This window comes from Mchenga conophoros, linkage group LG3, assembly GCF_057382185.1.
Source record: "Mchenga conophoros isolate Kocher_MC1m ecotype Shallow Benthic linkage group LG3, M_conophoros_male_GT1.1, whole genome shotgun sequence".
Classification (NCBI taxonomy): Eukaryota; Metazoa; Chordata; class Actinopteri; order Cichliformes; family Cichlidae; genus Mchenga; species Mchenga conophoros.
In genome coordinates this window covers 77707467-77719724 of record NC_140528.1, presented here as the reverse complement: position 1 = coordinate 77719724, position 12258 = coordinate 77707467, and the positions used below count along the sequence as shown (strand labels likewise).

General features: G+C 37.4%; 2 protein-coding genes across 2 annotated transcripts; both read right to left on the bottom strand.

Annotated features, from left to right (window-relative positions):
• Positions 1-1757: 1757 nt before the first annotated feature.
• On the bottom strand, positions 1758-7386 carry LOC146580600 (uncharacterized). The gene is made up of 5 exons (XM_085268072.1): positions 7297-7386; positions 6479-7177; positions 2619-2693; positions 2198-2542; positions 1758-2107 (listed from the first exon to the last, which is right to left on the bottom strand). Exons 1-5 carry the CDS (start codon positions 7349-7351, stop codon positions 1758-1760), a joined length of 1524 nt encoding a protein of 507 aa, XP_085124198.1. The 5' UTR covers positions 7352-7386.
• A 2056-nt stretch (positions 7387-9442) lies between these two features.
• On the bottom strand, positions 9443-11659 carry LOC146580599 (uncharacterized). The gene is made up of 5 exons (XM_085267345.1): positions 11559-11659; positions 10735-11436; positions 10497-10613; positions 10365-10408; positions 9443-10255 (listed from the first exon to the last, which is right to left on the bottom strand). Exons 1-5 carry the CDS (start codon positions 11656-11658, stop codon positions 10139-10141), a joined length of 1080 nt encoding a protein of 359 aa, XP_085123471.1. The 5' UTR covers position 11659; the 3' UTR covers positions 9443-10138.
• Positions 11660-12258: the final 599 nt, after the last annotated feature.

Here is a 12258-nt window from a genome sequence, read left to right as displayed (position 1 = left end):
GTCTTTAAATTGTTTGATTTTATTGTCTGATCAACTTTTTTTTATTAACTTTTTTAGTATTTCCGCAATGATTTATAATGTTTCACAACATTTTTTGGCACATGGCTGTGTATTGTAGAACATGAATAACATTACAACAACAGACGGTGCGTTTTTGAAATTATCATTATTGTTTTAGCTTTAGACAGTTCCTTACCTTATCTGATTATAAAATCTGCTTTTAAATATTGTTTTTAAAGGGATATTTATTCTGTTGACCAAATTCAATTTTCCCCCTTTATTTCCATGCAATACCTGAGGCAACGTTCTTTAACTAGAAATGAAAAAGCAAAAGTCACATCCTCCAGGATTTCATTGAATAATTGAATTTTATCTAACAGTGGAGTGAGTGTGATTGCTATTGTGACAAATGGGACTATTGCTGTGAACCAACAACACGAGGCTGAGAGATCTCAAACCAAGTAACTCTCAGAAGTGTCTGAATCAACAGTTTATTATAACAGTGACACTAATGGATCATTTCTGGATCATCTCTGTGATGAAGAGCCCCTTTACATCAGCCACTGAAATGAAGAAAACTCAGCACGAAACAACAGCAAAGAGTATTACTGAGTATGGATTATAATATATAGGGTCTAACTTACAATACAAAGCACCTTGAGGCATTGTTGTGATTTGGCGCTGTATAAATGGAATCAAATTGAACTGAAAGAGAAGACTTCACAAGGTCACAGATGCAACCTAACAGTTTAATAACACACAATTTATAAACTTACTGCTTACAGTAAAACAGTGAGATATGCTGCATGAAAAGCTGAAAATGCATTTTTTTAAAGGCATGATATGTGTTAATGATAAAAAAGAACTATCATATAGAAACGATGAAAAGAGAGAGAGAGAAAGCAAGCGAAAAATGTCATCAGCGTGTCAGCTTTCCTCTCACATGCCTCTGTCTTACAGAAAAGATGCTAAAATATAAGTAAAATCAGTTAACAAGAAACTTTAGACTTAGAACAAAAAAAACTGGAAAAAAAAGAGCAGGCTTTAAACCGATTGAGCAGAATAATGTTAGGAAGAGCTAGAGAACAGCCTAAACATTTCAAAGCTGCAGTAATAAGTTCATGTCTAGACATGTGGCATCAAAGTCGTAACGGCTTCAGTTCAGTGTAGCTTCACCCTGGAGTACACACATTCACTCCAGATACCATCTCTCTGTTCATTTGATCTCTTGATTTCGAGGTTTTCTTCACCTCTAACCTGAGAAAAAGTACAATAATGTGAATGAAATCAAAATTATGAGCCACTTAGGATGGTGTAATGATTATATAAATATTCAACTAAACAGCACATACCTTGGACAGAGGTGAAAGTCCTGAGCTAAACTCTGAAAAGCAGGCAAAGTGATTGGTGTTATGCTCAGTGGAACACACAGTATAGAGATCAACAGCATCGGTTACTGTACAGTGGTAGCGGTTTCTCTTACTGATCATGAACACAGCAAAAACCAGATAAACACCCATGATGATGATGATGATGATGCATGACAGGGTTCTCTCACGGACACAAAAACTCTCGTGATCATTGATGTCGTCTGGCAATACAGACAGGAGACATTAGAATTTCATTTCAAACCAATTTCTAATGTATGAATTGAAAAAGCAAGAAAGAGGTTATAAAAAGATAATCATCATATGTGTATTTGGGAAATTATGAGTTTTAAACACAAGATTTTCTACTGCAAAAAAATCTTAAGTAAATTATACTCCAAAATTACTTATACCAATCTTGGTCCCATTTCCAAGCAGTATTTGTCCACATGCATTAACAGCACAGTAGTAGACCCCAGCGTCATTCCGGCTCCTGACGACAAAGTTGTACACGCAGGTAGTTCGTCCTCTGTCAGTTCTCTGGGAGATGTTGTTCTTATTGTCAGAGCAATAAATCATCTCTGGAGCAGAACCATCCGAGTTTTTCAGCCACATGAAACTAGTGAGTTCTGCTGTGCATTGAGCAGAGTGAACAGAACAGCTGAGAGTCACAGAGTCTCCGGACCTCACTGACTTTGATTCTGGCTGCTGGCCGACAGAGTCGCTGATTGTCTTTGCACCTTGGAAAACAAACCATTTGGACTGTGATTGTTAGCACTGTGTTCACATTCAGTTGAAATTATGTGAAATGCAAACATGTCCAAACATACCTGTCAACATCAGAAATGTTCCTGACCCAAACTGAACCTCACTTATGTGTAAGACTCCACAGAAGTATGTTCCAACATCTTCCCATGATGTTTTATTTATGGTCAGATGATTGTTAGTCATGTCAAATTTAACTGAAGAACGGTTAACAAATTCATCACTGAACTCTCTCACATTATAGTAAGAATCAGCTTTTACCACCAGCTGTAGTTTCCTCCCTGTAGTCACCTTGTACCACACGATTTTCTTTGATGCGCTCTTTATGAAGCATTTAATAGTAGCTGAGTCGCCAATCTTCACTGTTTTCAAAGATTCAGGCTGAGAGACGTCACTTAACTGTGCTGCACCTGAAATAATTCAGACAGACTCAGTTTCACACAAATGAAGATCAAAAGTTTACACAAGTAAATTTCTTTTACTTACATAATGAGCAGATCAGGAAAACGTTCACAAAGAACATCTTCATCTTGTCTCCTTCTTCAGTACAGCAGTCCACACCTAATGAAGCAGCAGTATACTTCTCAGATTTAAAAACGCCAGCTTGTCCTACATTTTGCCACATCTGACAGGTCTGATTGGTTCATCACCATCACACTGCAGAACATGATTGGCTCTGTCGCGTAACGTGGCGTAGCGAGAGACTGAGGCCTGGCCGCCCCCTGCCATCAAAGCTGAGGGGGTAAAAGGACTTGACATTCAGCCTTATGTGTTAAAAATGTGTTAATAAAAAGTGGTAAAACAGAGCTTTTTCCTATAGTTTGGTCATCATCTTTGTAATTTGTCATTTGTAATCAAGGACAAATAAAAAATGTAAGTGATCAATATGCAGAGAAATGCAGTTTAAATTGTGGAAATGTCTGTTCTAATGTTTAGAGTTTTGTGTGTAGACATGAGCCATAATCAACCTTTTGTTCGTTGGACTGAGAAGATAAGGACTGTGTCACTAACCAGTCAATATACTTTTGAACAACAAAAACAATGTTAAATGTTGTAAACGTCAAACACTCAATTGTCAGTTCATTGTCATTGTGCTGACAGTTAAATGTGCTCAATACTAATTAAAAAATAATCAGTTAACGTTAATTATGTTTAGGTTGACAATTTTAATATTGTGAAAAAAAATGACTTTAAAGACAGGTTTAATCCAGGCTGCGCTGAAAACCTATGTAGAAAATGTCTTGAGAGATATGAGTGTGCGAATGTGTGTGTGTGTGTGTGTGTTTATGTGTGTGTGTGTGTGTGTGTGTGTGTGTGTGTGTGTGTGTGTGTGTGTGTGTGTGTGTGAGAGAGAGAGAGAGAGAGAGAGAGACAGAAACTAAATGAGAGTGCACACAGGACACTCTGATCTCTGAATGTCTCACAGTTAAAGTGCATGACTTAGTAAAAAGGGGGATTGTATTGAGTAAATTGTGACGGAGAAACAGTTTGCAAGAGAAAAAGTATTCGGATTAAAAGTGAATGTGAAGAATGGAAAGTGAAGCTTATTCAGATATGATTGAATGTTCAAATGTAACTGAATTATCTTTGATAAAAGAGAGAGAATGATAACGTGTGGCTGAGGATCTATTGACCTGGTTGATTGAGTAGATATTAGAGAGAGAGAGAGAGATGGGGCGAGTGGGCACTTGACAAAGTCTAAACTGGGATGTATGGAGGTGTTTTCGGTTTGTTCCCAGCGGTCCTGTAACATTAACAGTTTAGATCATTGGATCTCAGAATTCCAGCAGAGATGCATAGAGGGAGAGAGGACTGCCCATATTCTGGACTTGCTGCGATGTCAATAGGCCAGTCATCCATAAAAACAAAGCAAATCCAGGCATATTTTGAATATTCTTCCTGAGCTAATTACTACTACAGCTGTAGTTTGTGGCTACACGCATTCAGTGGTGTGATCAAGCATTTGTCCCCTTCCTGATTTCCTGTTTTTTTGTATGTTTGTCACACTTAACGTTTTAGACCATCAAACACATTTAAATATTAGACAAAGATAACACATATAAACAAACAAGGGACTTTCCAAATGAAGGTGTTTACTATTAGGAAGAAAAACCCTACATGGCCCTGTGTGAAAAAGTGTTCACCCCGTAAAACCTAATAACTGGTTGGGCCACGCTTAGCAACAAACAAAGCGTTTGAGGGCAATGAGTCTTTTACAGTGCGGTGGAAGGGAAGGGGGCGGGCACTTCAAACCACTGTATTCACGCTCCACTCATACTCACGTCTGATCTCAACACACAAACGTCAGAATATTCAAAATATTTTTATTATTTTGGTTGAGAGGGGGGAGGGACTAAAATTCACGATGCAAAAAAAAAGTGATCATTATTATCATGATATTAAAATACAAATGCACATAATTCTTTTATATACATAACAGACACTTTTAATAGTCTGAAATACAAATGTCATTATTGTCCATGTTAAATTGTGGTGTGAGGAAATGAATGAAATAGTAACTTATAAATGTCTTTTATAAGGGAAGTCATGCTTCAAAGAGAACCTCACAAGGTCCTGTGTTTATACACAGAGACCAAAAGCCTGTCCACTTTACTGCTTTACACTAGAATAGACACATTTACTCCAGGTGTTGTCCATCTGCATTTCTGATCTGTTCATCTTCATGTCCCTCAAAGGTTTGAAATAGAGGTAGCCTCCTCCTTGGTCACCCTGGGGATGAAAAACAGTACAACAGCTGAGTCACTTTCACATTTATTAAAAAAAACTAACAAACATGGATGGAACGTAAAACTGTGCTTTTTCTTTCAAAAGAAAATGCACTTACATTTGCTTTGAAAAAGGGGGAGTTTTTTGCTGGATAATCTGGAAAACAGAAAACTGTGTCAATATAATGTCAAATTCACCGGAGGATAAAAAACAAACTTAAGGAATACTAAACCACTTGCCTGTGTATGTGCTCCTGTTTTTCTTTCTTGTCATGCACATTGAGGAAGCCAGTAAAACACTCAGGACGCTGGTGAAAGCTGAAACCCCCCTCCAGAAATACAACAAGAGAAGAGTGTCCCCTTCATCTACTGAGATAGTAACCCAACAAATAAAGTTAAAACACAGATGTTGTCTTGTCAGCAAAACTGGCTTGGTTGGTAAAATGCTAAATGGCCTGTATTTGTATAGCGCTTTACTAGTCCCTAAGAACCCCAAAGCACTTTACACATTCAGTCATCCACACATTCACACACTGGTGATGGCAAGCTACATTGTAGCCACAGCCACCCTGGGGCGCACTGACAGAGGCGAGGCTGCCGGACACTGGCGCCACCAGGCCCTCTAACCACCACCAGTAGGCAACGGGTGAAGTATCTTGCCCAAGGATGCAAAGACCGAGACTCTCCAAGCCGGGGCTTAAACCGGCAACCTTACGATTACAAGGCGAACTCCCAACTCTTGAGCCACGATCACCCACTAAATAGACTGATTCTTATAGAGCACTTTTGTACTCTCCAGGAGCACTCTATACAACATGCCTCATACAGACAAGCACGTTTTTTTCTGTTTAAGTGTTTTTGAATTTCTGTAACACACTCACTCATTGATGCATCAGAGAGCAGTTTGGGGTTAGTGTGTTACATGTAGACTGAAGCAGCCAGGCAACCACTCATACACCCACCTCATACAACGCAAACTGTGCCATAGACAAACAGATGTCGACCATGTCTGGTAATACTGATGACACTATTTTTTTATTATGGGTCAATGTCTGCTGCAAGTAGCGGACAGAGATTAACAATACTGCATGGACATTTTTAAATGTATTTATAGTTAAACAATTCTACCTAATAACATGCGACCATTTAAATTTACCATTTTAAAGCGTGCTGGATAATAAGCGTATTTGTCTGTACTGTTAGAAAGGCTGTCTCCCTCCTTATGTCAGCATTATAACAGCGTTGTCTAGCCTTATTTGTGTCTTAATCAGTTAAGTTATAAAGCAAAAGGTCATTAAGCTAGGCACCTAATACGTATTTACTTGTAAATGTCTGAACAATATGTTTAAAGGTTTTCCCATGATTATTTTTATGTTGGCTGGAAAGAAAATATTTTTATTTTCCGCTGTTAGTGCAGCTTAGTGCAAGTTACTACAACTTCTGCATGAATGTCCATTTCATGCTTTGGAGAGGCAAAGTGGGAAATGCTTTAAAAAGCAAAAGGTCATTAAGATAAGCAGTTAATATGTATTTACATGGTGGACTGGCCTGCCTTTACACACTTTGACATGATAGTGAGTAGCTTGTTCAGATAATAGAACCTTTCCCAAAATTACTTACCCTCAACATTCAGCTTGGTCCCATTGCCAAACAGTAAGCGTCCACATAAAGCAACAGCACAGTAGTAGGACCCAACATGAGAGACATTCAAGTTCTTCATTGGCAGGCTGTACACACAGGTGTGTGCTTGTGCCTCAGATTTCTTCTTGCACTCATCATTCCTGCCTCCATGGGTGTATATGAGCCCTGGATGAGATTCTTCAGAGTCTTTGAACCAGTAAACCTTGTGGTCTTCATCACAGGTCCCAGTGCGGACTGTACAGTTCAGAGTCACAGAGTCTCCTGGCTGGATGGTCTCAGATAGTGATTGTAGGACAAAAGTCTGGATGTCCAAACTAGAACCTTTTACATTGAGATATGTTTCTTTGGTAAACTCTAAAATAAAAGTAAAGCTTGTTGCGCAGTAGTAAGTAGCTGAATCTGAGACACGCAGATCTGTTATTTTCAAGTGATTTTTACTGATGCCAGTAACTAACGTAAAGCGTGGATTACTTTTGAATTCATTATAAAATATGCCATTTCCCTCATATCTGTAGTAGGTAGAGATGAGTCTTGGTTTTTGTCCCAGAGTTTGTTTGTACCAGTAAAGTCTTGCAGCTTCACCTTCGTAAGAACAGTGCAGAGTTACTTCATCACCAACATCAGCAGAAACAAAATCAGTCTCTTGATGAAGAGATGAGTGCGGTTCAGCTGGCTGAGCTGAAACAAGATACAAGACAACGCACACACATTTCTTTCATTGCATATATATTTAGTGCAGTGGACATCTGAAACCTAATTGAGAAATGACATCTCAAAACAGCAAAATTAGAACTCACCTATTATTCCTACGCACACACGTATCAGATAAACTACAAATATTAAATGTGTCATTATGGTAAAATAATTTTTCTGCTCTTCAAAGAGGAAATTTCATGTGACCGGCCAACCACAGAATATGTGTAATGTCCCGTAAAGGAAACATGCTCATCGCTGTCATGTTTAGCGCTTGAAAAATGAAAAACCACAGACATCCTTGGTTGTGCAACGTTGTGGACGTAAAATGGGTCGTGCTTTCTTTGAAGATTTGCTTCAGTTTCCATTTAGAGAAAGAAAACTACGACGCTCATCTGGTTTGCTTTGTTTCAGATGTGACACTGTGTGGCACTAACATTAAAGTGGTCCTGTCATTACTAATTTCAAACTCAACTCTATCTATCTTCTATTCTTTGACTCACATAAAATAGTTGGTTATTTTGACCACCTGGGATTAGTTTAAAAACGTTGTGGCGCTGCCGTGGTTTAAACTCGGCCTTCCTATTGGTCTTTCTTCCCGTGCCTAACTCATACTTTGCCTTCTGCAGCAGGCTTCTCCCTGTAATGATAAGAGCATTAAAATAACACAAACACACCACACGTTTTCCTCTAGGTTATCCTCACACCTTAAAGTTTCTGTGCCTTGCTGCGTCAGGACACCATCACCCTATAGTCGTGGTGATGGTGGGCAGGCTGTGAGACAAAGCTGTGTGAAAGGTACAGCCACGTTGCTCGGTGATAGCATAATAGCCTGTTTTAGCTAGCTGAAATGTATTGTTTGGGGGCAAATACAATAGTGTTAAAAATGCTTATATATGAATATTCAGTCCAGTACACCTAAAACTATGTTGAGATCGTGAAATGTTGGCATAGAACTATGGCGCAAGCCTGAAAACGTCCCACAAAAACTGAGCAAACAGGTGTTTTTTAACCTTTTTTTTAAACTGTGCTACAATGAATTACTGCACAACTAATTTTGACTGCATCTCCACACAGGATGTGCTTACGAAGATGGAATATGGGGGCGAGCAGAAGTACGTTAAAGTTCCACAAAGTGATGAATGGAGGACATGCATATTGTATTGAAGAAAAGAGTAATGAACATGCTGTCATTTGCATTGACCAGCACACCTATGTCAGACCCTTTGATAAACAATATTCCAATGAGAGCATGTACACTGTTCCATGTTTTAGAAAATGATTGGAAATTGAGGTTCACAGTTCAAAATAAATGTTTTTCAGAAAAACATTGGCTCTTTTTAATAAATGTGTATTCCCCAAGGAATTTCTGAAAGTTCAGAAGAGTAAAATTTAAACATTTTAGAATTAATTAGAAGATAACGCTTATGTAGTTAAAATAAAATACTCTGTGAGACTTGATATCTAAACTCTTAACACCTAGTTAGCATTGATAAGTGTTAAATTATCAACTCCAGACAGATTTGGTATTTAACACTAAATCTGAGTTAAGATACCAACTCTCCAAAAAGAGTTAAATTCACACTCTTTGGTGTGGACCCATATAGACACTTTAATAGTGTTGAAATCAAAGCTGACAGTGTTAATTTGTGTATACTGGATTTGCTGTGTACTAGGTACTTTTTTAGTACATGCTCGCCCGGGGTTTCCAAGAGTCTGACTAAAAGCCACAGACTGAGCAGCATTTATATTTTTGCGTCAACCGTTACCTTTGTGGTAGTGTTCCCATCACATATTAATTACGATCCCGGACTTGGTAATCTAGAGCAGAATGATCAAAATTTGACAGTTTCAGGCCTGAGCAGAAGAGCCGAGGAGGTGAAGCTGTCGACTGAGGCAGAACGGCGTGCATTGCAGAAGAGAAGCTGCCGGGTTAATAGTCAGGCAGATGTGGATGAGATGATAAATCCTGACTGTCGTCGTTTTATAATAATCATTTAACATTTTAAAACCAGCTGTAAGGTCAGTTTTAAAATAAAGCCATTCAGATAGTTGCAAATAAAATAAAGATGGTATAAAAACAGAACATTTATTGTGAAACAAATTCCACACATTATTCAAAATCAATTTTGAACTTTTCATAATGTTCTTCTGTAAAAATAACATCCTCAGATGTTGGTATACCGTTTATTTATTCTATTCTAATTTTAATGTTACGATCTATAATAGAATGATCAAAATCAGTGATAAAACTAACAAAACCTCCAAATACTTAAGTATTTTTTTGTCAAATATTATAATACTCATACTTATACAAATATTATCATTATTATTATAATAAGTATAAAACTTGTGGAAATCAACAACTTAATGTCGGTTGCTCAGATCGACACTTTAATAGAAACTGTTTGTCTTTGACATTAACTGTAATGATATTCTGTACAACTTGATACAACTCTAACTGAACACTCAAAGCACTTTACACAACTTGCCTTATTCACACATTTACACAATGTAAATGCTTTCTATTTAACATTCACACACATTCATACTTCAGTGAATGCATTGGGGAGCAACTTGGCATTAGTATCTTGCCCAAGAGTATTTGTTACATATATTTATGTATGTAGCAAATACTGGATATTGACATAACAAATTTCATATTAAAATAATACCGTTTTAGTATGTCAATAATTTATCAGCCAATTAGGAAATATAGACTCTGTGAATAAAAAAAGAAAACAAGCATTTAATGTTTGGACATTCAGCAAATATTGCGATGTTATAATCAACTTTTCAGTTGTAATTTATATTAGCAATAAATGAGAAAAAGAAGAGAAATACAGCAACCAATGTACTTTTAAACTAGTCATATTTGAGACAAAATTACACATGATACTGCTACGCTTAAGCCCTATTACACAGAAGTAAACATGTAAAGTTTTATTATTTGATACTAGAATACAGACATTTATCCTCTGGATTCTCTCTTTTTCTTGTAGATCTGCTGGTCTTTTTTACCCTCAAAGCAGCATAATGAAGGGTTTCTTCAGGTTCACAATTCTGATAATGAAATAAATCCACAAATCACAATATGGCACATGTTATAAAATTTTAAAAATGACAGATATTTGTCATAATAACAAAATGATTTAGAATTGTATTATTCTACCTCTGTGTTTGTTATAGAGGAAGCTGAAAATTTTGCATTAGACCCTGAAACAAACAGACAGACACACAAATCATATTTCAACCATACTGGATGGTAATTTTATATAAATAGTATATGAACAGCAACATTTACCTGTACACTGCCATCTGCTTATACCATAAATTAAGAAAGCCAGTATAAAGATCAGGATTGTGGTGAATGCCAAGGCAGCAATTAAGAAATACACAGAGAGAAGAAAAGTCTCCTGAGCTGCAGTAACAAATATGACAATAAGATATTATGTTAGCAGCTTTTCCAATTTGTAATAACATTTTAATTGTAAACAGAACTATTCATCAGTAAAAGAAATGTGTGCTAAGCTTCTACTCACACCCAAAATCCAGCTCAGTCCCATTTCCAAAAAGCATGTATCCACATGAGGCAACAGCACAGTAGTAGATCCCAGCATGAGAAACATCCAGGTTCTTCATTGGCAGGCTGTACACACAGGTGTTTGTGTGTGTCTTTGGTTTCCTCTCACACTCATCATTCCTGCCTCCATGGCTGTAAATGAGTCCTGAATGAGACTCTTCAGAGTCTTTGAACCAGTAAACACTGTGTTCTTCATCACAGGTCCCAGTGTGTACTGTACAGTTCAGAGTCACAGAGCCTCCTGGTTGGATGGTCTCAGATGCAGACTGCTGAATTAAAGGCCGGCTGTTCAAACCTGAACCTTTAACACTCACAGTGATTCCTTCTGCAAATTCAAAACTTACCGAAAAGCTACTCGCGCAGAAATAGGTAGCTGAGTCCGAAACTTGAAGATTTTTTATCATCAAATGGTTTTGAGCTTTTTCAGTAGACAGTGTGAAGCGTGGATTGTTCTCACATTCATCATAGAAAGTGCCATTTTTATCATACGAATAGAAGCTAGAAATGAGTCTTGGCTTCTCTCCCAGTGTTTGCTTATACCAGTAAAACCTTGCTACCACTTCACCTTCATAGAAACACTGCAAAGTTACACTCTCCCCGACATTAGTGGATATAAAAACTCTGTCTTGACGAACAGACGAGAGTTGATGACTCTTCGGAGCTGAAATGATAGAAGGAAAGAAACAAAACAAAGAAAACTGATTTAAAAAAAGTAGAACTCATGTCACTGAGTGACCTTAATCTCTAAAAGATAAAAGTTACTGAGGAAAAAACACAACTCACTCATTTCCCCAAAGAACAACAGCATCAAATAGAAAACAGATGGTGGAGATATCATCATGTTCAAATCCGTGACTTGAATGGAAAGAATCTTTCTGTTCATAGTGTCTTCAGGGGCAAGACTGTATTTGATTGGTTGATTTAAAGTCACACTGTATGCAAGGAAACAGCTTCACATTCACAGCATAGTGTCAAAACGTGATGAGAGATTCACATGGAGAACAAAGTGGCTCTTGAACTTTCCACTGAACTTCAAGTTATTGAAATTTAACTGACCACTCAGTCTTACTCGGATTGCACTTCACGGATCTCACTGATCTAAATATTATTTTTAATATCTAGTCTAGTACAGGAAAATGTATCAACTTCAACTTAGTGTAAGTGTTGTTTGTACAACAAATAGCTCAGTGGTGAAGGACACTGCTGGCAGTACCAATTTCCTTCGCCACTGCCTGAACTTATAATCTTTACCCTTTTCTATGTGCATGTTCTTACATGTTGTTATTGACATTTTTTTGTAACTAGTTCAAATCAAGAGAGGAGGTTCATTGGGGAAAAAATGCATATTAAACAAAAAACACCTTGGATCAAATAAGAGCATAAGGAAACTTTCAGATAAGCATGTCTGAAGTGACTTTGGATTTGCACTAGTGGCTAAAAATAATGTATTTCTATCACCATCTTTACTATATAAGAAAGTGAT